Source organism: Melanaphis sacchari, unplaced genomic scaffold (genome assembly GCF_002803265.2).
Source record: "Melanaphis sacchari strain LSU unplaced genomic scaffold, SCAv2.0 Contig34_pilon_pilon, whole genome shotgun sequence".
NCBI classification, from domain to species: domain Eukaryota; kingdom Metazoa; phylum Arthropoda; class Insecta; order Hemiptera; family Aphididae; genus Melanaphis; species Melanaphis sacchari.
The window spans coordinates 518,262-544,613 of NW_020271213.1; the positions used below are offsets into that span (position 1 = coordinate 518,262).

The 26,352-nt window shown below is 24.7% G+C and overlaps 3 protein-coding genes across 7 annotated transcripts in view; 2 read left to right on the forward strand and 1 right to left on the reverse strand.

Annotated features, from left to right (window-relative positions):
- LOC112596754 (AMP deaminase 2) overlaps nucleotides 1–16,978 on the reverse strand; it is a 29,094-nt gene extending 12,116 nt beyond the window's left edge. Inside the window, exons 1-4 of one of the 5 annotated variants that reach the window (XM_025342532.1) lie at nucleotides 16,557–16,978; nucleotides 7,210–7,444; nucleotides 5,594–5,792; nucleotides 253–517 (exon numbers count right to left, since the gene is read on the reverse strand). In XM_025342532.1, coding sequence (XP_025198317.1) covers nucleotides 253–517; nucleotides 5,594–5,792; nucleotides 7,210–7,405 — 660 coding nt within the window. In that variant the 5' untranslated portion in view covers nucleotides 7,406–7,444; nucleotides 16,557–16,978. Of the gene's footprint in view, nucleotides 1–252; nucleotides 518–5,593; nucleotides 5,793–5,885; nucleotides 6,057–6,413; nucleotides 6,681–7,209; nucleotides 7,445–7,530; nucleotides 7,633–16,556 lie in introns of those variants that run through there. The other 4 variants (XM_025342533.1, XM_025342534.1, XM_025342536.1 and 1 more) reach the window with 4 other exon arrangements.
- Nucleotides 11,211–15,804, forward strand: LOC112596755. Its single transcript, XM_025342537.1, has 9 exons — nucleotides 11,211–11,419; nucleotides 12,033–12,187; nucleotides 13,905–14,310; nucleotides 14,376–14,601; nucleotides 14,664–14,854; nucleotides 14,907–15,037; nucleotides 15,111–15,266; nucleotides 15,339–15,513; nucleotides 15,573–15,804. Exons 1-9 carry the CDS (start codon nucleotides 11,404–11,406, stop codon nucleotides 15,794–15,796), a joined length of 1,680 nt encoding a protein of 559 aa, XP_025198322.1. The 5' UTR covers nucleotides 11,211–11,403; the 3' UTR covers nucleotides 15,797–15,804.
- A 4,509-nt stretch (nucleotides 16,979–21,487) lies between the features above and the next one.
- The window catches only part of LOC112596794, a 13,731-nt gene continuing 8,866 nt past the window's right edge, over nucleotides 21,488–26,352 (forward strand). The window contains exon 1 of the mRNA XM_025342595.1: nucleotides 21,488–21,677. Within this exon, the coding sequence (XP_025198380.1) occupies nucleotides 21,590–21,677 (88 nt within the window). The 5' untranslated portion in view covers nucleotides 21,488–21,589. The remainder of the gene's footprint in view (nucleotides 21,678–26,352) is intronic.

Sequence of the window (26,352 nt, forward strand, 5' to 3'; positions counted from 1 at the left end):
AATAACTAAAAATAGTAATCAAATTGTATCGATATCACCTACAGCTTATAATATTTTTAATGTACATTTTAAGAGAAAATATTGTCTTCAAATGAACAAGATATTACTAAATAATAAATGGATACTATTATTTAAAAAAAATAATATACATTAATTGTATATTATTAATACGTAAGTTAATAATCAATAATATAATATTTGTTTTAAACTTAATATGTAAAATATAATACGACTTATTCGTTAAATTATTACCCCATTGTTATCTTCTCCGCCAATGCTAACTCGTTGGAAATGTGGCACAAAATCATATTGCCCTTCATTATCTTCTGTTAGATTTTGTTGCCACTGTCCACCAGCGGATGGTGGTAGGTGTTTCTCGATTCCGGCAGTAGTTGACGATGGTGCTGAAATAGTTATACCATCTCCATACAATTTCCGATCATCTTTGTTCACAGTTGACTGTGGATATCCTAAAGCTGCAGCGGCAGCTCGTTTTTCGTCCATTTCTTTTGCCAAACTACATAGTTCAAAGTAATCAAAAAAAAAAAAAAATCAAAACATAATTAATTATATACTTAAATTATATTTTTAACATTGTTAAAAAAGAAATAAATATAGATATTTAGCCAATACATCTTGTAGTATTGACAATTACAGAAATTTGGCAACAAAAGCGAAATTGAAAAGAAAACATTTACATAATATATGTATTATGAACATCAAAATTCCTGAATAATAATTAATTTTATCAAAGTGAACCACCGAATTCGAATATTGTAAGATGATAATAAAACATTATACCTAATTATAAGCTAACGGTCAAAGACCACAAAAAAATAAATAATTATCCGATATAGTAATTTACAATCGATACCTAGGTACCTAATTTCAATATCGTTTTAAAACAACACTTATTTTTGTACTTTGTAAAATAATAATTTATGTGATAAGTGAGTGAAAATAATATAAAATAACATAATCAATAATCACTATAACTAAAGTTCCATTTTGTAATTAATGGTTTAGCATTTGATGAAAACAATAAATAAATAAAAAATGACGATAAAAATTTTATATCTCATACTAAATTAAAACTACTTTTATTTTAGAGTCCAAAAGTTCAAATAGTAAATTATAAATAAATTTCATTGTTATACTTATAATTTATAAACTAAAAACTAATAAGAAACAGCTCATTTTCTGGGCTTTTCATTGAGACTTATAACATTTATTTAATATATGTAAACATAAAAATTTAATTTTCTATAATTTTTGGCTGTGAGTAGACATAAAATGTTAAAATGTTTTAACATTAATAAATATAATTTTTTTAAAGAAAATAATAACTATTTATAGCAGATTTGAGACTGAGAAGCGATAGTTTCGACCGTCACCAACTATTGGCCATATTATAGCGTAATAATTTTATTTTTTGTGTATACAACAACAAAAATATTATTATTGGAAACACTATTTCTAATTCACAAACATTTATTAATGTATTAAGATAAATATATATAATAAGTACTAGACTAAATTTTATATCTATTTTATATTTTATGTAAGACTACTGTTGTCCTTAATTGATACAAATTTTAATAAATCAAAAATTACTCATTTGAATTTCAATTTATATGTATTAACGTTTCAAAATTCATTTGTTTACCAATTTACCGTAAAAATGGAGTATTTCTCATTTGAAAAAGAGGCTCTATCATTTATTTAAATGGTAATTTTATTACAAAAACCAGAATTAAAATATATATATATATTTAAGGATAAAAGGGAGTGAGTATGCTTGAACGCTTAATATGGTGAATCATCCTGTATATTTAAGTTTTTTTAATTAACCCCTCTCATATTGGAGACTGAATCCGCGGTTGAACTTATTGTAGTGTTAAAATAGAAAAATTACTAAAAAATAAGAATATCGGTACTTAAAAGTTACAACAATTAACTACTTAACTCTAAAAAAAATTTTATACTTATTATGAAATAGATCGTTTTAAATTTGTTAATAAGCAAAATAGTGCATAGCTATACAATATACATATTTTTAGAATATTATTTGCCGTTAATTAGCGGATCGGTGAAAACTTATTCGGAGGCCGCATCTGGCCCGCGAGCCGTAGTTTGGAGACCCCTGTTATATCGTAAATTAAGTTATCAGCTTATCGTACATTCGTATCAACTACCTACATTTTCCAAATATTAAATTTAAAATTAAAGAGTATTTTTTAGATCTTAAAAACTATTTATAACTGCATACTCGCTTCAAATCTGTATAGGTACGCTACTAGTTTTATATAAGATAATAAGATAGACTAGTATACTACATAACACGCGTGTACATTAATAACGATAAAATAATTAAAAACAGGCTGATAATATGCAGTTAGTGTTATTCTGTATTCTTATATAAAAGAATGTGGTAATGGCAAATAAATCAGCACGTATATTGCTGTAATAGCAATTCAAGGATAAAATAAGAAATTTAAATAAATAAACACCCCCTCCTTTACTACCTTCTTTGTATGACGTTTGAATATATTTTAAGTTCTTTCAAGTTTTTAAATATTTATTGGCAATAGCAATAGTAATAGCAATAGCAGTTAATATTTATTACTGTTATTATTGGAAATAATTATAACAACATTAATATGTAAAAGCAGCTAACCTATAATATTTTCATTTTTTTTTTAAATTTTTATGATCTTCAATCTAAAATTAGTTTATTAAATAATTAATAATAGATATTAATAACTAACTATTGCTTATAAATTATAACATACTACACGCAAGTCAATATGTATAAATAAGTTTATTCAGCTGCTTAAAAATATTTGGAAACTAATATTACTAAGATTATAATAATGTGATAAATATTAAATAATAGCATTTAAGAAGTTAACAAGAAAATTTAAAATATATTTAAAAAGTTCAATCCAAAAAGTAAAACTAACAGAGCAAGTTTGAATTATTATTTAATTGTTTATAAAAAGCTAAAAGCATAAGAAAAACATAAATAATATTTATACATATAAAAGCATTAAGACATTGAATATAGAACATAATATATTATCTATAAACAAAGCTGTAGGTGTAATATTTAGACAAATACACAATTGTATCATTAACTATGAAAATTAATAAGTTATGTGAAATTAGTTACTAATAACAAAATATTTAAAAATAAGATAAATTATTTTTACATTGATTAGGTGCGTTTACTGACTACATCGATAATTTTATTTATATGTTAACTTCATACATACGCTACAAATATGAAGCCCACATAATTAAAATACATAAATACCATGAATAATTAAATAAAAAAATCGTATTGTTCTATTATTAATACTTCAGAAAGAGGTCTTCGAAAAACATTAAACATACAATTAATATCCAATACATACAAAGATATTTAATCGAAATTGAAAACATTAAAATATGCACTACCTATATCAGTATTAAATACCTAAATAAATTTTACTTGAATCGAAGAAATCAATAATTTAAGTAAGATTTTATAGACATATTACAATTTCAAACGTTTTTATTTTTATTATTATTAATTATTGACAGTTAAAAAATGTATTTACTAATCGTTATTCTAAAAACATCAAAAGCAGACTATTAAAGTCTAAAGAAGATAAGAACAAATATACAATTTAAAAAAAAATGTATACCAAGTTCTATTTGCACAATTGATTATTGCTGTATAATAATTAAACATAAAATAAATTTTATTTATTCAAAACAAATTTTTAGCATTAGATAAGATTAACAATTTTAAAATTAATCATCTTTTTTCAAAGTAAGTGTTTTGTACATGTTGTGTTTTTTAAAAATAATAGCTATTTTAAAAGTATATAAAATAAGGTAATATGAGTTTTAATCACCAATAGTTGAAAAAAAATTTAACAAGCTATTTAATTTTCTTATTTTATCAGTATTTATAAACATTTAGTTCGGTATATTATATAGTTCCGATACAACCACCATAGTTCACAATAAATTAATTTTGTATTAAAATTGTATGCGTACATTAAAAATCAGATAAAAATTAAATAAAAATATCTAATAACGTCTTACTTAAGAAAACTATCACTAAAAACTAAGTGCGATTAATCTTTAATACTGTAGATACAAAACAATAATAATACTACAAAATCGTATAAATGATTCTAAAAAACCTACCCGACATAAAATAATCGTTCCTGACACCAAATTTGCTGTTGGTCCGTATTAGCAAACATTATTAAGCTCAATCGATACTCGAGTCTAAATATTATTTTTCACAAACGTTTTGAACTACAAAAATACCATTGTACTAAATTTCAAACAAACGGAAAGTATTTGCATCAGCAACACTGTAGACGCTAAGACATGTAAGTATAAACGTCGTGCTACGATATGGCGATTGGAAGGCTACTGTACACAGTAAACTTATGCGACAACCGTCTCCCAATACTGATTCAATTTTCAAGGCAGTTACCAACATGGCACCTTAAATCGTAATTATATTAAATGGTGCGGTATACATTGACGTGGCGTTGTATGAAAAGAAAACTTACAAATGCACCACTGCACTTACTAATACTAGTGCATGATACCTTTGTATCAGTGTACAATAATAATAATAAAAATCAATTACCTACAACGACGAAAATAATTTTGGAACAAAGATGACATTGAAACGATTGGTTATTATGTCAAACAGAAAAGAGCATATGCAATGAAATAGGAAAAAGATGTTTAAAAATTACACTAACCACGTACTAGTATACTATTTTTAACTTAAATCTTAAAAGGACATGTATGCCTACATGTGTTGTCTTTGTCTTAGAAACTTTTGTATTACATAGAAAATTTGTGTTCAATAGAAATAATTTTTTTTGTAATGTTAGTTTTAATTTTACAGTCATTTCTCTATCGTCAGATCTAAAGTTAAAATCTATATTTTATCATCGATAATTTTGTGTTTTAATTTTAAAATGAATTATAAATAGCATTTTTGAATTATAATATTTTACATACATATAACTCACTATACATTTTTTTTTTAAATTGACGAAAAAACACAAAAAATATCTTTACCTCTAAATTTTTTAACAGTTACATTTACTGTAGTATTAAAACTAAGAATACAAAATGGATTCTGCTGAATACAAATTGTGTATATTGTACGTTAGTAAGATGAAAACAACACATTCTCTTAAGAATTACGATTATGTAAAATGTTACAATTTAAAAATCGTCAATCTTGTTTTAAAATTTAAATATCATAAAAAAGCTAACTTGAGAATACAGAAAATATTCTTATTTTTAAATTTGATGATAAATCAATTCACTCAAATATTAAAGCCTAATACAAGGTTGGATTTGCTGAACAAAAATTTACAATGCTACATTTAAATCAGAGAGAAAAAGCAAATAGTTTACTGACATACTCTTAAGCAGTTAAGCAACTACCATATTATTAATAGTAAATATAATATAGTACAACGCCAATACTACAATAAAAACGTTCAAGCATAGATTTAGTAAAATAGTATTACATTTAAAAATAATTAAATGACTCAATTCTAACCTGCTACTAATGGCTGCCATTTTGCTTTCTATGCGTTCGATGGGGAACTGTGGTATATGATACGACGACGTACCACCGCCAGATGCTATATCAGCCGCTGATTTTACACCAGTTGCTGGAGTCATATTACCGCCAGGTAAACCTGCAGAGGAAGATTGTGGAGGCGGAGATGAAGCCATTATTTCATCGTCGTCACTGTCTATGAGCAGATAAAATATTATTAGATAATACTATACCTAGGCATAATATATTTTGACATCAGTATTATTATTTTGCTACATTAGTAACATACCTATTCTATACCTATGTCAATGAGCAGACATTTACAAATTATATATATTTAAAAAGTGCTTACTTTAAAAAAATATATATACACAACAAAAATGATAAAAATATGACATCAAACATATAATAGCGAATGTGTACAATAAACATCGATTCAAACATATGTGATAACTGGTGTTTATACGCGATAACGTAGGTTACTCTATGATTGTGTAAAGGGGTATCTATCAGTTGAACCTGTTGAAGGCTTACGCACGGTACTGGGTCACCTTGTACTATCATCACGTGCACGTACACACGTTCCGCAATAAGTACATTATACTTGAAACACATAATAATATGTAGATTGCAGGTACGTGTGTATAATATAGAATAAAGATAAACAAATTTACCTGATTTAAGAGACAAAAATAAATAATTGTACATAGTACTCGTACATATGAACATAATTTGTTTAGAATGATTAATTAAGCACAATCAAGACGTTTTAAAATAATCAAACAAATATAATTTTTGATTAATTTTTATATTTCACCATCGTCTGAGTAATCTGTAAGGTCCTTCCATCTACGTGGATATTCTTGATCAGAATCTGAATCTGAACACGCCATATCAGTTGTTGGAAATTTGAAATATTTTAAACGTTTTAATGGGGGTTATTAAATCTCAATTAGACGGCGATATTCGATGAAATGTTTGATGAAAATAGTGATTCGATTATACTTGATGTAGCGGCCTGGGCCGTATTGTTATCAATACTCATTAAGAAAAAACTTTATTTTTATAAAAAATACAAAAAAGTATTTTATAAATAAGTAAATTGATTTTTTATGATAAATATTTATAAAAATTACACGATAAATATGCTTAAAAGTCAAAAAGCGTGATTACGTAGCACTAATATTACAAATACGAACATCACAAACGAGAACAGACTATACAGTAATTGTTATTTATTCATGTCACCGACCACCATTTTAATAGTTGGCAAAAAAACAATATTTTGTCATGATTTTTAAAAATAGAATTACCAAAGGCTCATCGTAGTATTTTTTCGTAACCTACCCACTACCATTACACAGAAGACATTTCTGTTGAGTATATCTACACTATAATGTAAATTTATTACTTTTGGTACCTACGTGGGTGCATGTCCAACTATATAAGTTGACACGGTATTTTAATAATTAAAATTGTGATTAATCGTAACACTATATTATATAATATCTAATAAAAAATAATATAATATTAACCATACAATTTTTTTTTTTTTAATTGAGTGAAATTAAATAAGATTAATTCTTTGTGTATTAAAAATAATTTATTCCTACCTGCAGATTTAGCAGTAGTCACAGACATTGGAGGAGGACTACCAGTAGGTGTAGGTCTTGTAGTTAATTCATCGTCTTCTTCGTCGTAATCAGAATCTGTTCTTAATTGATTTAACATGCTGTTGGTAGTTACTGTAGATAGAAGTGCAGAATCATCTTCTATATTCGTCTTCTTAGTCACAGTTAACATGGACATTTTAATTAAAACGGCGCACGACCACAACTAAAGTGATTTCTAAACAATATCGAATTGAAAATAAATAATTTAAAAAGGAAAAAACAAAATTGAAAATTTCATAGTAATACAATTAAAAATAATACCGTAATTTATTTATCGTATCACTTCTACTGCAACGCAATATTATAAAATTTTAAAGACGCATACAGTTTAAATATTCAAGTGTATGTAATGTACACCCATACAACTTGAACTAATCTATACTTTATACTGAACAGTTAACAATATGCAACACATATTATTTTCTTTTATCAATTAAGATATTAATAATTGTTCTTAAGATAACGATAATAATTATAAATTATGCTTGGAGATTACAACATTAGGCCATAGAAAAAATGTTTGACACAAATGACACGCATTTTAATTGCAAATTAATATATTATACATTATTTAAATAATAAGAAATAACTCAAAATATATTAGTATATAAAATATATTACTAAAAGTGTATGCTATCAAGTTAATAAATAATCATAATTAATATTCAAGAGGTTTTTTTCTTTTTTTTTTAACACGAATTTACATTATTTTATTTTATTTTACTTATAAGGTAAATATATTTAAATTTTCAAAATATGTGGAATATAGTGTCTTTAAAAGTTAAAAATTATATAGTATTTAATTTGATCAGTGATAAAAAATAAAATAATCACTGCATTCAAGATATTATTGATTAAATAATACGTATATCAGCACTAATATTTGAAATTAAACTTAATTTATCATGAGATTATGACCAGCATACGTTACATGCGCATGTAACCCTGAACTCTAAAAACATAAGCCACAATCATTATGCAACCCTACACTAACAATAAATCGCTATTTAATACTAACACGTCATGCTACTGTCACATGAAGTTAAGAGGTGGACAATTGTGACAAATAATTGGAATAATAGTTATAACAATGTCGGTAAATAAAAAAATATGAATAAATAAAATAGAAAAAATCGTTCAATGTCTAATTAGATTTACTAGATGGAATATTTTATAATTTTTATTATATTATATTTCATTTTTGCAACTTTATAATTTAACTTCGTTTCAAATAAAACGAACGATTATAAAAATAAAAAATGTAATATTCAAATAATTTTTTATTTAGGTACATAGTCATATATTCAATTAGGTAAAAAATACAAATACTACAGCATAATAAAAATATTATCTTTGAAATCAAGGATACCTATTTTTAAGATGATTTCAGCACTCAGTAATCAATATTAGATACACATATGTATAATAATATAATATTTTAAAATTTTAAATAAATACGAAAAATAAATAGGAACAATAAACAATTATAACTTATAAGAGACAAATAAACCTGATCACTGTCTTGATCACCTTATCCTAGTCTATTTTAGGTCAAAATGTAAATTTATTTATTATTTAGTTTTCGCCTAATATGCTGAATCATTAATTTTTTTATACGATGATAGTTATTAACACACAAGTTTATCACTTCACAAATAATAATAAAAACTAAATAAATGGTTATTGAAGAATTATAAAATAGCACAGCGACATATTTATAAATAAATTTAAAAATATTATGTAAAATTAGTTATAGTACCTACTTTAAAAAATACTTATTGCTAACAAGTATAAGATATTTTATGCAATAATTAAACCAACTCTAATTAATTTCTTATTACCTATATATTTATATAACATTATTTATTTAAATGAGTTATTTGAATTTTTCAATATATTTTTATAAAAAATATGGATTATCACATTAATAGATTAAAACAATATAAAAATATTTGAGTGAATTAAAGAAAAAATATGAATCCGAAATATATTTGAATACTATGCTTTGTTACCTATACTATATTTATACGTATATGTCTTAGGATTTTGCGGAAGTTTAATAATGTATGTCACGTGGTGAAAATGCTTTCAATCATTAATAAAAAAGAAATGCGTCAATATCTGTTTTCATTAATAATGACCAAGTCAAAAATATCTAAACAGGTTTTAAATCTAATGTAACTTCTATTTTAAACAAAATTTCATTGGTTAAATGAATAATTACTAACATACAAGTATAATTATTTATCTATTCTGTAAACATACTCAATGAGTAATTTTTTATTTGTTTTAAAATATGGATCTATGTTCCTACTTAGAATTGTTATCGTTAATTATAATTTGCATGTAAGACAATAATATGTAATATTATTTTAATTTTAAGTATTTAACTTACGCAAATTAGTAGATAAAAATAAAAATAATAAAATTTATTTTAATATGAATAACGATAAAATACCTACCTACTTATTCTATAATATACCTGTGAAATTTAATGGAATATCTACCTATTTGATCTAAATTCTATAAATACTATATATTTTCTATCTTAACTATTTATGAGTATATTATGCATACCAAATATTAAACTTATTAATATGTAATTCGAAAGATAAATTCGATCATCATGATTCACGAAGTCTATTCTATAGTGCACTTGTGATTGTCATTCCAGTTTTTACTTTATATATATATTATATTCGTTATGATTATTTTATGATGACAATTTTGATATATTAAATGATTGTTATTAATTAATTTTAATTAAACCTATCAATTTCGAATGATTTTGTACTTTTTAGTCAGTTACAATATCATTATAAATAAAATATAGAGTAGGATGTGGTGCTATCCGCTTAATTAGTTTGTTATTCATAGAAGTGAATCGAAAATATAAAAATAAAATAAAAGATTTTTACTAATAATTTAAAAAAAAGAAATACGAAGATAAAAATACATATCAAGTACCTAATTTACAATCGTTTTGTTAACTATTTGATGCTCTAACGACGGTATTATTTGTATTAAGATAAAACTTGGAAAGTCTTTATGGCTTGTACAAAAATCAAACGTGACTGAATCTTAATTACTTTCATAATTCCATAGGTAATACTGTAGTAGGTAGTAAGTACCCACATTTCGATTAATTTAAATAAGTTTACGTAACACAACTCGCCTTCCTCTAATCGATTTAACTTATTTCAGTTAATCAAATAATTTATAAATAAATATAAGATACGCATTTTGTATGTGTAAATAATATATTACGTGCGTGTGTCAGTTCCACCGTTATTTTCAATGTCCACTGAAAAATTAGGATGCAACACAATTCCGAACATTTTACCTTTTATATAATACGATTGCGAACGAAAGTCGCCTATAAAAGAATTTGTTTTTATAGCCGAAAAACGAACAATATAAACGTTTTTTAGGCTACGTTGCCAAGCTTATGATTTCTGAATATGTTTTATTTTTTTGGGAATTCAATTAAAAATTTTTTTTTAATATAAACTATTTGATATTAATAATACAATGTTACATTATAACTACGTTACAAACTAAAATAAAATTATGTAAAATGATAAGTAGTGTTTAAAATGTTGATTAATTAAAACAATTTTCGAAATATAAATATTAATATTGTTATATAATGTATACGTTAGTATCTATTCTACATCGTACCTACCTATCTTATCGCCCGGCTTATTATCAGAAAACCCTTATATAATTTAATTATTTTTAAATTATCACTTAAAAATTTGTAATTGACAAACACCAAATCTGACAACGCACGATTAAAGACAGGTAAAAACGTTTGCAATCGTGTTGGAAAAAGATCCGTTCGCAATCGTATATTATCCAAAAATTGTATACAATTGAGTCTTATCAGGCATTGAGATATCTAATAAGATAGGTTAGGTAGGTAAAACAAAGAACATGTGCCTTAGTATTAAACTTAGAACTTTAATATACGGATCTGAATTAAACTAATACATACAGATTTATTTTATTGATTATCTACACGACCAGTTTTAAGTGTTCATAGTATTAAAGTGCAGCTTATATGATTTAATTTCTGTTAAGAAGTATAATAATGGCTTTTCTTCATTAATAAGTATCAAATTAATATTCAGAATGATAAAAAATAAAGGTAGGTACCTAATAAGATTAAACTATACTACTATAGTATTTTATATTACAATTAGCAAAGACGTGTTTTTGAAACTCATATTATTTACTTAATACATTTTTATTCATGACTATTTTATTTTATCTTAGACATTTTTTACTAATAAAGTATTGATACACAATTTCATGACTAAAAAATAAAATTTTTAAGTTAAGTGTTTGAGAACTAAACTGAAAACGAATATTATATTTTTATAATTTTAAATTGAACATAAAAAATATTAATTTTCTAGAATTGTTCTTTTTTAACAACAGCAAAATAAACAACATAGATTCAAGTAAATAAACTTCTGTTTGTTCTATGAATATGTCATCATTTCTTTTAAATATAGAATATTGAGTTTTTAACTTTAGACTTTTGTTAAGATTTTAAATATGTAAAAACTAAACTATTGTTTTTAATAAAGTTATATAATAAAATGTGTTAAGCCTTACCAAGTTATCCGGATTCAAACATAATATTTTTTTACCAAGCTTTTATTTACATAAAAAATTTAATACTACAGATATATATTTAACAATAATAAATGATGTAATTATGTAAATATTATTATTATGTATATTTAATTATTTAGATACCATAATTCCAGTCACTGAAGATGTTGAAAGTATTGAAAAGAAAAGCCATAATCATCATGACTTTAGAGAAATAATAGCTAATAAATTTATATCAAATGAACAAAATTATGAAAATAAAAATTCTAATAAAATGGATGAAGTGAATAAAAAAGTAAATATCTAAATTTTAATAACATATCTATTGTGCTTGTTAAGTAACCTAAGTACTTATTGAATTAAGGTAAATATGTAACTCCTAATTATTTTTTATAGTACCCGATTTTTTCTGAGATAAAATGTTAATTTTTATAAAAAATTAAAAAGGTAGAAAAATGGGTACTGCATTACTGTACATAAGGTGTTGGATAGAGTACTTATTATTGAGTAAAACACTATAATGGATTTCGTTAAATTTTAATTTAAAATAATAACCATAAAAAATGGCTCTCAACATTTTAGTAACTATAGTTATAAAACAATTTTTTCAATAATATTGGATTTACATAAAAATTTCGTTTCTTAAAATGGTTTTTCTCAGTTAAAAAAAAAAAAAATACTGAGAATATTTAATTTTGACTTATTTAAAGTACAAGCTAGATCCAATTTTCTATCCAAAACCATACCCTAGTGAAAATTGAAGCATTTTATTGACTACTTATTTTATACAAAGGTACAAAATAAACACATATCATTATAAAATCAATGCAATTATCACTCTTCTTTTAATTTTAAATGTTTGGATGTTTGTTAATTTTTTAAGTTATATATAAATTAATAATTGAGTATTAGGGATAAAATGTGCAGAATATTTTTTATATCTTTTCATTGTTTTTTTTCCAATACAATTTTATGCATAAGTAATCTTATTATATAATTTTAAAACGCAATTTATTTAGTAATATTTTCTTATTATTTAACTAAATATTAAATATCTCAATTGAAACCTTTCACATATATTAATACATATTATACACAATAATATTATTTATAGGTAACTAGTAATTATTAAGAAATAATTGAATTAATAACAAAATAATTATTAATAAATGTATAAATAGCTTTTATTTATTTTTAAATAAATAATATATTATTTTAGTATCAGAAATTATAAATATGATATTTTTCAATAATAAAATAGTACATAATAAATAAACACTAAACCTTGCCTATCAACACAAACAATAATAAAAAAATATATTTTTATATTGTCATTAAATACAAAATTAATTTACCAAAAATTTACAGAAATTACATAATTTTATTTAAGATAATAAGTAATACCCTTCTTCTCTTTTTTATAAATTGTGAATTATATTGTACAACTTGTTCATTTGTCAATTATTTAAAAACTTATTTTTATTTAGTTGTAAACATTATTTAAAAATGAATAAATTTTATTAATTGTATCTATTATTTAAATATTGTAGTTTAAAAGCTGTATAGTGTTTATATTAAATATAAATAAATAAATACATTGTCAAATTTTAAAATATTAATATATCCCTATTAATGTATGTTGGTTCATTACCAGCCTATTATTTCAAAAAAGTAGAAGACATTTTTTAAAGTGGGAAATGTATTAACATAAATACATAAATATTGTACTTCAATTTTGCTTTAGTATCTAAAAATGATTATATTAATTTTTGTACCAAAAATTTACCAGAGTAAAAATATTTTGCTAAACTATTTCGTATATAACATATTCTCTGAGGTATTCTCAATCAATTATTAGTCATTTTATGTATTTAGTATTAGTATTTTTATATACTTTTCTATTAGTGTTTAATATTTTATGAACATACTCATAGTTTTAGAAGTGTTCCAGATAAAACATATATACTATTATTAGGTGAATTATTATCAACATTAATTTGTTTTTCTTATAGATAAATAAATGGGATACACAATTACCATTACAGCAATTTCATAAAAATAACTTATCAGTTAAAGGCTATAAATATAAACACCACCCTCATGATCAATACTGTTTGAACCAAAAATATAGTCGTGATAATCATATATCATCAAAATGTGATATGCCTAAAAATGAGGACCACATAACAAATAATGTACACAATTTAAATGATACAAATGTTGATAAAAGTGAACATGAGACTAAAATAATAATTGCTCAAACACAAAAAAATAAAACCGCTATTTCTTTATTAAATGAATGGGCTATGCGTGGTGAAGAAAAAAAACCATTTGTTGTATCATATTTACTTGTAGATGTTACTGGACATGCACATAATCCAAGATTTACATTCATGTGTCAAGTATACAATATTAAAGGTAGTTCTAATATTGATTTTATCATCCAATTTAAATAAATATATATCATGATTTTATTGAATAAGCTTATGGAGATGGGAAATCTAAAAAAGAAGCAAAACAAAATGCTGCTGCCCGAATGTGTGAAAAACTTTTTGATTTTAAAATAGACTTTTTGAACAATAATGATAAAATGATAACATCTACCACCATTGATAACTTTGAAGTTAATGAAAATGATACATTTTTAAGTAGCATTGAAGGATCACAAATTATAGATGAAACTAATTCAGATATGAGCGATGAAAAATTGTAAGATAAATTAACTACTTAAAACTATTTTTTTTTTTTATATTTTATAAATACATTTTTAGGCAACAATTTAAGTATAAAGAAGTACAAACTGCACATTGCAATATGAATCCTATTGGAGCCTTGCAAGAGTTATGCATAATTTATAAATGGACACCTCCATTCTACAATTTTAAAGAAAACAAAAATCAAAAGGAACGTAAAACAATATTATACAAAGTTATTTGCAAAATTCTTCATTTACAAACAATGGGTACTAAATAATCATTAAAGTTAAATTAATTTTTTAAATATAATATTTTTAGGAACTGCTCGTACCAAGAAAGAAGCTAAACGTAAGGCCGCACATTTGATGTTTGAAAAGATTGTTGACATTGGTGCAGACAAATTAAATGAACTAAAATCTGCATACCCAATAACACTATTACCAACGGAGGTAATGTAATTTAAATACCTTGTATCCAATTTAAGTATAAAACAAATTAATTAATAATAGATGTATTTTCAAGGATTATGAACAAAATAAATGCATTGCTATATATAATGAAAAAAATGAAAAAATATCAAATAAATGGTTTTCGGCATATTGTTTTCAATCATATTTGAAAATAGCAATGGCAAATAAAATAACATTAAAAGATACAACAATATTTCCATTAGTTGAGGTACATATTATAAAATAAAACAATTATAATTAACTTTGATGTGTATAGTTTAGTAATGTATGTAATTGTTAGAATAAGGATAATCCAACACCTATAGATCAACAGCTAGAACTATATACAATGAAAATGGTACAATATATTGAAAATTCTGATCCAAATACAAGCAATGTAAATAAATTGAATATTTTATGTAAGGAACTAGGCTTCCAAGCAGTTTATGTGTGTCTGGGAGTTCAAAAAAAAGAAGGTATACATTAAACATATTTTTATTTAGAATTAAAATAAATAAAAAATCAATTTTAACAGATATTAAAAATAATATAGGCCAAGATGAAGAATATGCTATGTTGGTACAAGTGACAACTGTACCAGTCACAATTACTACTGGATATGGAACCAATAAAGATAAAGCAGCAGAAGAAGCTGCTAAATTTATACTAGAGACGTTTAAAGCAATGTTGCTCTTTACTAAACAAGACTCCATAAATTTAAACAATAATGAGGAAGAAAAAATTGTAAATGTATTGTAAATGTTTAAATTAAGTAGTTATAATTGAAAATTTATATTAGTTATATGAAATTATTTATTGTTAACAAAGTGCTATATCCTAATATTTAAAAAGGTTACATTTATCTAAAATAATTTAATAATTTTTTTTTTTTACTTGTACTTAAATCTAGAAGTTTCAGTTTTTTTTTTTTTTTTGCTTTTGTTCTGTCAATTTATAATTAAAAAAACTATAGGTAAGATCAAACTTTTTGTTGTGCCAATAATTATGCTTAACAAACTATGGGTACTTAATAATATGATGTTTAACACAAAACAATACGCTTGTTTTATGATCTCATCAATTAGTTGATCAAGCAAATAATATTGAAAAATAAATAATAACAAAAGAATAGAACAATAGATATTATAGCTGTAATAATTATTTTGTGTTATTAAAAATAAGAATTTTCTATTAAAACTTTCCGGTTTTTTTTTCCTTTTCTTTTTTTTATCATACCCAATGCAATATTGTGTACCAGAGCATATTTTAAAATATAAAATGGGAGGCATGAGTGCCACCCAGTGAAAAATTAGTGCTACCTTGTGGTTAATGAATGTGCCTCATACCCAGTCACAAGTCAAAAACTTAAAAGGTACCCGAAGTAGATATTTGGCCTAGTGTTTATATCTTATAGACTATAGTGATAGTGCCACCTAGTAAAAAAGTCTTAAAATATGCTCTGTTGTGTACACATTATATTATTTGACATTTAACTGTTAAATTTTATTTTAAAATTTACCTTCGAGACAATGGTCTTGATCTGTGGTATGGGTACCTACTAATTACTGTTCGGTAACGTGAACAAACGTAATGACCGAATCGATAATGACCATACAGATAAGACCTTTTTCCGTCGTACGCATATAATCGTTCGTTTAACGCGTCGTACGAACACGCGTAGAGGTACTTTGAATAGGATTCCGTCTCCGTACACAAAATGATGAAGTTGTCGACTCGTCTGTTCGGATGGTTTGACTACGGCTGTAATCAACGTGACATTATAATATAATTATTAATATCTCAAATCGATCAATATGGTGATATAGTAATGTGGTCGTCGTTGTCGTATCACTCGTATCGGTAGTTGGTGTCATACAGAACGTTCGCGGGATCACGACTTACTGCTAGGCAGAACTACAGACGAATCGCGGTAGTGACGTCGTGTAGCGACAAGTTGACGACGACAACAACTACTACTACTAGTTACTACTACTACTACTACTACTACTACAACAGTACAACAACCACTGCGGCGCGCCGACCGCTACAAAATATGTGTATATAATATTGTCATTCGCACACACACGGCAGTTTTACGTTCAATACGATTCACATAAATTAATAATTATTATTATCCCTGGTCCGAGCCAATTCGCCGATAATATATTATTTTTATGGTTTTCGATCTCGGTTGTGCGTTTGTGTGTTTGCGTGGAAACAGTGTCGAGTGTTTTCGTATGCTAAGGGCCGTAGACAATAAAATCGTTATTTATCAGCGGCTGCGGCTAAATATTAATGTCGTGGCGATACGGGATTTTCACCACCATTTTTTTCATCGTATTTGTCGTAAATTTTACCATTTTTTTTTTTTTTTTTGTAATTAATTATTGTACCGCGTCATGTTTCCGACCGTAAATCATTTCACGTACACCGCGCTACCTCCTCTCAAGCGCGACTCGCCGACGCCTCGCACGACGTCTTGGTCTGGCGACTAGCTCTTGAGTTTTATCGTTTTATGCGTCCGCCTCGCGACATCGACCTCCTTAACGTGCGAACGTTCGTTCGTGCACCGTTCCGACTCGACTCTCAAACTGACCTCCATACGCACGTCCGCGCCGTACATTGTTTACCCGCGTTTCTCGACCCCATGACGCTTTTAATAATATATTCTTATACTTGTTCTATGTACGAATAATTTTTATTTTTTTGCAATGATTATTACACAAGATCACGTATCATTATAAAACGCCGACTTGTTATTTATATCCGAACACGATTCGACGAGTCAGACTTGTATGTCGGGCAGATTGTCAACATACCGACATCTGTTTAACAGTGTTAACCCACAGACGTGTCTAGCGAAGTTTTTATCACGAGATGACTAAAAATATCATAAGATTATTGTTATCGTCATTATTATTATTATTACTATGTGATTATAATATTTTTCATATTTTTGTCGTAAACAGAAAACCGGTCGAATACGTGGATTGTTACGTTTTAAAAACAACAACCTACCGAGTTCTTGATAATTTATTCACGGAAAAATATAGAATTGTGATTAACTGAGACTGACTGGCTTAGTTGACGATCAAGAGTCGCTTATTTAAGTTTAATTTTTAGGCGTAATACTTTACGCATATTATCAGCGTCTTCCCAAAAAACGTACACGGAATGTTGTAAGAACGACGATTGAATATCAAACCACAGAATTTCTACTATTAGATAATAGTATAAAAAAAAAAATGTATAAATTATGATTGAGTATATCAGATAAAATGTCGATTGTTTAATGTAGTAATACATTCAAAATACATTAATTTACCAATGATCAATACACATTTTGTGAATAAAATACATATTGTTTAATTATTTATGTAACATTATAATGTACCTACCTTGTATAATGGTTGATTAGAAGAGTCGACTATTATCATTTTTCGTTTGGATACTTAAACATTTTTTTACTGATAAATGATAAATTTTTAACTTTTAAGTAAAAATAAAAAATCTATAATTGACCTTGATGAGAAACTTTTAAAGAAATATATTTTTTTTTACAAAGTTTAACAATTTAAAACCGTAACCCCTCAAAAGTACTTTTATTGTCTCATTTTTCAAATGAGTCTAATAATATATAGCTACTAGGTAGTATCTATGTATATAAATATAATACGTAATAAGAAATAGGTAACTAATAATTCACAGGACGATAGAACATCAATTTTAAATCAATATGATAAATGAGTGGAATACTAAATAAGAAAAAAAGTTAACTGATAAATTATAAAAAATTTAAGTATATTACTTTACATAATCTTAATTAATGAGACTCAGAATACAAAATTCAATATTGGGAGTACTTAGCATACCTCTAGTTGTATCACTGTTAATCATTAATTAAAGTTATCGATTTAACGTAAAATCAATTGGTTAGTTGATTAAGTTGACTTAGATCGTTGAACAATTGCATCAACCTATAGGTATATTAACCGTGGACTATAACTTTCCTAAATAGGAACTTCGTCATTTCGTTGGTTTTAAAAGTTCATTAGATAATTAGATTTAGTCGATTTTTCAGTTTTTACTAGGTGTTATGATTTTACAGTTTTCAAATTCCTTTATTTTGTCAGAAGACTATATTTGCAACTATTAGTAGTGTATAGTTGTTATACCCTACGATCATGTTATAAATAAATTTATAGTAATGATTTTTTTGTGTCATTTCATCATAAATAATATTTCGATAAAAATGTTTAAGTTTTGACAATTTGAATAAGTAATATTTTCATATAGGTTGAAAAATAATGATGATAATATAGCGGTAGGTACGCCCAATACCCATTTCAATCTAAATGATGGATAACTAAATAAAATTATAATAAAAATACTGTAAGTACACCTCTTTTATTAAATAATTAATTTTGTCTTATCGTATTAACTATTAAATAGGTCATAATTCATCAATATATATATATATATATATATATATATATATATATATAATATATATACGTTGTACATAGTACATGTTGATCGGATTTAAAATTACAGGTAGGTAGGTCACCACGTCAGAGCCTATCGCTAAATCACATAGGAACCACATCCCAGCCAAATACTTCAAAACACTTCAAAATTCAAATAAAACAAAAATGTTTCCGTTAAAAATATAGCTTAGAAAATAAACTCGTATACTTGTATAGTACCTATAAGTTTTAATATAAACTTGGAACTAAATAATTAATTTTATTATATTTCAAGTTAAATAATGAGTAACGCAGATTAATGTTCTTTGAGTAACTTATTAATTTGATGAACGATGAATTGCATTGTATAGATTTTGTACAGTAATTACTGAAATACGTTAATGAAATTCCCAGTTTTAGAAACCGAACTTATTATTATTGGTGTCTTGTGGTCTAGGTAATCATATTTAGTGCCCGTAACCTTATTATTCAACATTTCATTTGATATTATTCCTATTAGGGAATCTAAGATTATATATATATTTAAATATGTACCAAAAATCCTCACCATAATCATTAATCACTCTATATACAGGAATAACTTATTATTTGGACAATATTAAACATTGGTATTACTTATATTAAGTACCATTATTTTCATCAAAAAATATTTTTTTACTAATATTTTTAAATTTATGAGCATAATTTTTCTTGTAAGCATGTAAAATTAAAATGCTGACAAAATTGGATACCTATTTAAATGAAGAATAAGGAATGTAATGCTCTGAGATTTTCAGTAGTAATCAAGTAAAACAACAAAAATAACTCTTATTATTAAAAATATCTAATTTTTTGATTGGCAGTACACTACACCTATTGGAAAATAACGAACTATTCTTTGTTTTATATTATAAGAAGAAGAAGACTTAGTGTATATTGAGATAATTATTATTAATTTTATATATTAATTCAAAATCAAAACAGTATCATTACCAAAATATTTAATAATAATACTATACGAATCGAGCTGGTTTTCAATCAAATTAATATATATAGGTAGGTATAGTATAAAAGATAAATATGTTAATATCTATTCTAGAACGTACCTACCTACCTATCGTACCATCTTATCACCCGGCGTAATAGTAAAAACCCTTATACTATTTGATTATTTTAAAAATTAACTATTTAAAAATGTATTATTGACTAACACCAAATCTGGCGACACCGCACGATTAAAGACAGATTAAAAAGTTCGAAATCGTGTTACGGTAAAAGGTCCGTTCGCAATAATTTTATTCGCAATTAAAAGCTCTATGCCCAATTCCCGAGCGCTTAGCGACATTTTTAAAAACGTAATTCCAATATTTTAATTATCGTATAAAAACACAAAAAAAGACTATTAGTTCTTTATCATTAATTTCAATTAAAAAAGAACTTCTGAACAAAGAAAATAATAATTTAGAATTTTATGATTAAGTTAAAAATTAATTTTTTAAATAAGAAAAACAAATAGATTTTATCTATGAATAAATTTTGGACTAAAATTATTAATAATTACCAATAAAATACTTTTTTTTTTAAATTGTAAATTGAAATTTTATTTTAAAGTTTACCTAATTTAAAATATTACCGCAAACCACTACAGATGCCCCTAAAATAATTCATAATAAATATTTTTAAAATTATACCGGGATTGTCACTGCTATAAATTCTTTCAATTTTCAAAACGTATATTCAGTTGATCTAAATATTAATTTTTTTGTTCTAAACTGTCTGCAATTTAAAATAAATATTTAATTTTACTGTATTAATTAAATAGATTTTTTTTAATTAAACATGTATTTATGTATGCGCAGTTGTGTAAAAACACACTTGATATTTATTTTACAAACAACTCCAATTTAAATATTATACATCAATACAATTTATATTATTTAATTAAAAACAAATAAATATCGAAATAAGTATTATAAATATTAGTTTATTGTAAAAACCTGTTACACAGTGTACTCAAAAAAAATTTAATAACTCCGACGGTACGTGTGAATAAAGATCTACTAAATATTACACAAAACTAATAAATATGTGTTTATACTTTTACGACTCTTTACTTTTAATAAGTAGCATTCTTATATTAGCAGTATTCATACAAACTGCAAGTACAAATAATGGTGAGTTTAATAATATTGAAATTTTGTCTTAAATATTTTATTAGTATATTATAATTTGATAGAATTGTGACCAAACCATTGATTTATAAAATATATGGCAACAATTAACACATTGTTATTTTTTATATTAACAATAATACAAAAATCCGCTTTTATTTCTAATAAAGAAAGAATTGTCAGTTAATGTTACCGAAATTGAAATTAATGTCATTTACATTGATTCGGAGGTTAGCTCTCTCAATTATTTTAATTGTCTACTTAAATTTTCTAATTTTTAAAATATGATTTGCTATATTGGCTTTTGGATCCATTTTACAACGATGAAACCTTTATTGTATTATTGTTATGCTAATGTCTGATATCTGTTAGTACTCATTAATTAATTTATCCCCAAACTATTCGCTGTGTTAAAATGTATAAGGTATTGTAAAAGTTGTTCATCTACTATGTATAGGTACTGCAATTTTTATTAATTCATAAAAGTATTTATTATAATTTTAAATGTATAAAAAATAAAAATTGTACACAAGGTTTTTTATAACTTATGACAAGTAGACTTAAGACTTATAAGTTATAATTCTTAATTTTTTATTTTGCAATAATTAAGAAAAAAAAATTATTTACCTAACTAAACCTACATTAAATATTATATGACTGTTTATTAATTTTCGATATAATTAGATTTTAAAACAAAAATGGTAAGAGGATTGGATATTAAACGTTTTTAAAATATTTAGTATAGGTCATATTCTAGGTGGGGTATTCGTAATGTGTAAATGTGCTTGAAATAACTAATTATTAATGTATGACTGTGTGTAAAAGAAACAGCGGAATACTCCAGCACGTGCATGCACATGTCAATAAGTAATAATGCACTACATTAAAATAAATGATTTTGTTTTTTCTTAGTTAAAAGTATCAATATATTATCGATCGTATTTAACCTAATTATCTAATAAAATATGTAACATTTGAATTTGTCATAAAATTTACTCTAAAATGATAATTTCACATTTTTAAATAAAATTATATCAATAATATTAAAATTAAAAGATACTATTTTGAAAAGTTAGGAATATAGTTTAAACACGGGTGAGTAATTTTGTCAAAATTTGAACATAATATTAAGCACATTGTATTCTAGTATTTTTAGTATTTTTATACAGATACGACAAGAACAACTTGTGTGGACTCTTGAATTACTTTTTCAAGAACATTGTTCAGTAAATAATCTTTAATGGAGAACTTAAAAAAAAAAAATTTAGAAAAAGTGTGTTAAGTGTTATTAATGCTAAATCGGTGTACTTCGTTCAGTTACGTATTGCTAGATTGCCATAACTAATTTAATTTGACACAAAACCACATCCAAAGTCGAAATCAAAACATTTGATCTCACAAAATAAATGTAGACTGAAAATAAACATACATACATTTATCTAACATCATTTACCAGCCCTTAAATCTAAATCTAGTTCGGAATAGTTTTTCGTGTGTATCGCAATGAATTAAATACTGTTCTAAGCTATATTTACTGATTGGATGGATAATCCAACACAATCGGAGTAAGGACAGTAATGTATTAGTAATATATTGTGTTATACACTATCAAAATATGTATCATTCGAACCTAAATCTGTTTATCTCGCTAGTCAGTTCACTAAGAAAAATTGTTTAATCCTCTTATATCCGCATATCTATTAACATTAGTTGCCTATTATAACTATAAATAAGAACCGGTAACATTAAGTCATCATGTCTGCTGATTTGCAAATATTATTTTTATATTAGTATTGCATATTTTGGTTAAGAGCTGTCATCACAATATTCAAAATCCAAAACAATAAAACGAATTTTCACATTTTTGATATATGATGATTGAGTTATAGCGGTAACAAAGTAAACTCACCATACTCATTATTATAGTAACAATAATTTATAGCAAATCTATAAGTACATTAATCTCATTAATAGACTGTGACTGATAACATAAAGGAGCACAACTAGTGCTTTCAACGGTAAAAACTTGTCCATGGAAAATAAACAAACGCATCAAAAGGATTTTAGTAGTAAAATACTTCAATATACTATCAAGCGAAGATAAACACATACCCCGAAATATACATTGTGGCGTTAATAATTGACATGATGCAGATTGAGAATATATGGTTGAGTGTCATACTCATATATATATATTTGGAATACTATATTTTCAAAATTGTATTTAATAAAGTTATTGATAAAGGTCATTAAATAGCGTATACTGAGTTAATAAGAATAAATAATTACGTAAACTAGTTCTATTTTATGTGTAATACGACACACAATAATGTGCACTACGGATATAAAGTGTACTTTCGATTTAACGATGTATCATTTCATGGTTTATAAACAAAATTCAAATAACATACAAGCTACTAAAAGTATAGTATTTCGAAATTTAAATTTAGATATATGAATTATAATTTCTTATTAATTTTCAAACATTGTTATCAGTCAAAAGTATGTTTAAGTTGTGTATTAAATCATTATTATACTATAAATAGTGGCAGATAAGAATAAATGTGCATCCGAAATAGAGCTTGATTGAAACATCATACTAATTTTCCATGAACTATGAAAAGTTTTATTTGTTTGAGTTATTTAGTGATTTACCATGAAATGATTTTTACGTTTGGTGTTACCATATGTTGAAAATCGAAAATCTACCATGAGGTATATGGCCTTACGGCTATAGCCAGCTATCCATATCAACACACCACTAAGGCTGGATAATGATTTCGGTATAATATCATGAGGCAAATTGATATTATTATTACGTTATTACTACTATTTGAACTGATTCAAGAGTATTAATATTTATTTATTCTGTTGAGATTCAAAAATAAACACAAAGCTGAAACATCTACCATTGAAATTGATGACGCTTTTTGAAACATAAATATCCTATCTCCATATAATAATTTATATATAACTTATAAATTACGAATTGCAATTTAAAAACAGGTTTAATTAAAAATATGTTTTATGTATCAATCATGTATTTATGATGCACAGTTGTGTAAAACATGTGATGTTATTTTAAACATTGATTCAAACATTATATATCAATACAATGATTATATTAAATTAAGTAATTAAACGTCAACATAGTATAATATAAATTTGTTTATTATAAAAAGCATCTTTATGATTTACTCTTTTCAAATATATGCTAATAACTGTTAAACAATGTGATTGATGAATTAAGATATATGATATTGTTAATCACGAAATCAATAAATAATAAATATAAACTTTACTTTATGGCACTTGTGAATTAGTTACATTCATTCTATATTAGCAATTACACACTACAAAACTAAAAATTGTATTTTTAATAAATATTAAAATACATACAAATATTAAATATCTATGCATCATGTTTGTTATTACTTGACAATATTGACCTTACTAGTTAACTGGAATTTAGTGAGATTAATAGTTTAGTAGTTTAAATTAATTCTTATACAAGTATACCTTGCGTATGAAAAGTCGTTTATTGTTTTGGATTTTGAATATTGTGATGACATAATGAAATAAAATATGCAATATAATATAACAATAATGTTTTGGCAAACGAGCGGACACTGATACTTAACGTTACCGGTTTAATTTTATAGTTATAAATTAGAACTTAGATGTTAATAGATATAATATGATATAAGGGATTAAATTAATTTTTCTAGTAATGACTAGGAGATAAACATTTTTAGGTTGAACATACATATTTTGATGGTATACCCATAAATATAACAATACATTACCTTACCCTGATTGTGTGACTATCCAATAATCAGTAAATATAGCTATAGAACTAGTATTTTAATCGTCATGATGTTACACGAAAAACTATTCTGAACCAGATTTTAGATTTTAAGGACTAAATGATGTAATAAATGTATGTATGTTTATTTTCTGTAATCTGATTATCTACATTTGGGAGATCAATGTTTGATTCTCGACTTTGTAGAATAAATTAAGTATAATCAAAGTGAAAATTACTAATTCTTTTAAAGTAACTGGGGAAAAAACATACGAACATTTATTAAATTTATTATTAAAATAAATGAGAATTTTGTTCAAAATAAGTAATTGACAAAATCGATTTATTTTTGTGTGTAATTAAAAATAAATAACATTAGATACTTTAAATGGTTAAAATTGTTATGTTTTATATATCTTGTAATACTTGTATTTTGTTGACTCTTTTGTGTACTAAATGACATTTTAAATTTTTACTATATAAATACCAATTGAAAATTTATCACTGATTTAAATGTTTGAGATTATAAGACAAGATTATTCATAAGATTTTCATTTATTGACTAAAGATTATTGAGAATTTTAAATCATAATATTCATTGAATATTTAAAGTTAGAATTTGAAAATATTTGTCAAAATATCTAAAATACAAATTATTTGTTTTAAGAAATTTATAAACATTTTCTTTTGTTTAACGATTTCTAATTTATTTTTCTTTTATAAAAAAATCTTTAACAGATCATATTCAATTTTATGATTATTTTAAACTTAAATTTTACATGATATAATATAGTGAATAACTAGTTCACCTCAATTTATATTTTTGTTAATTCAAAACGATTAGTTACTTAAAATGTTCACTAAACAATTATG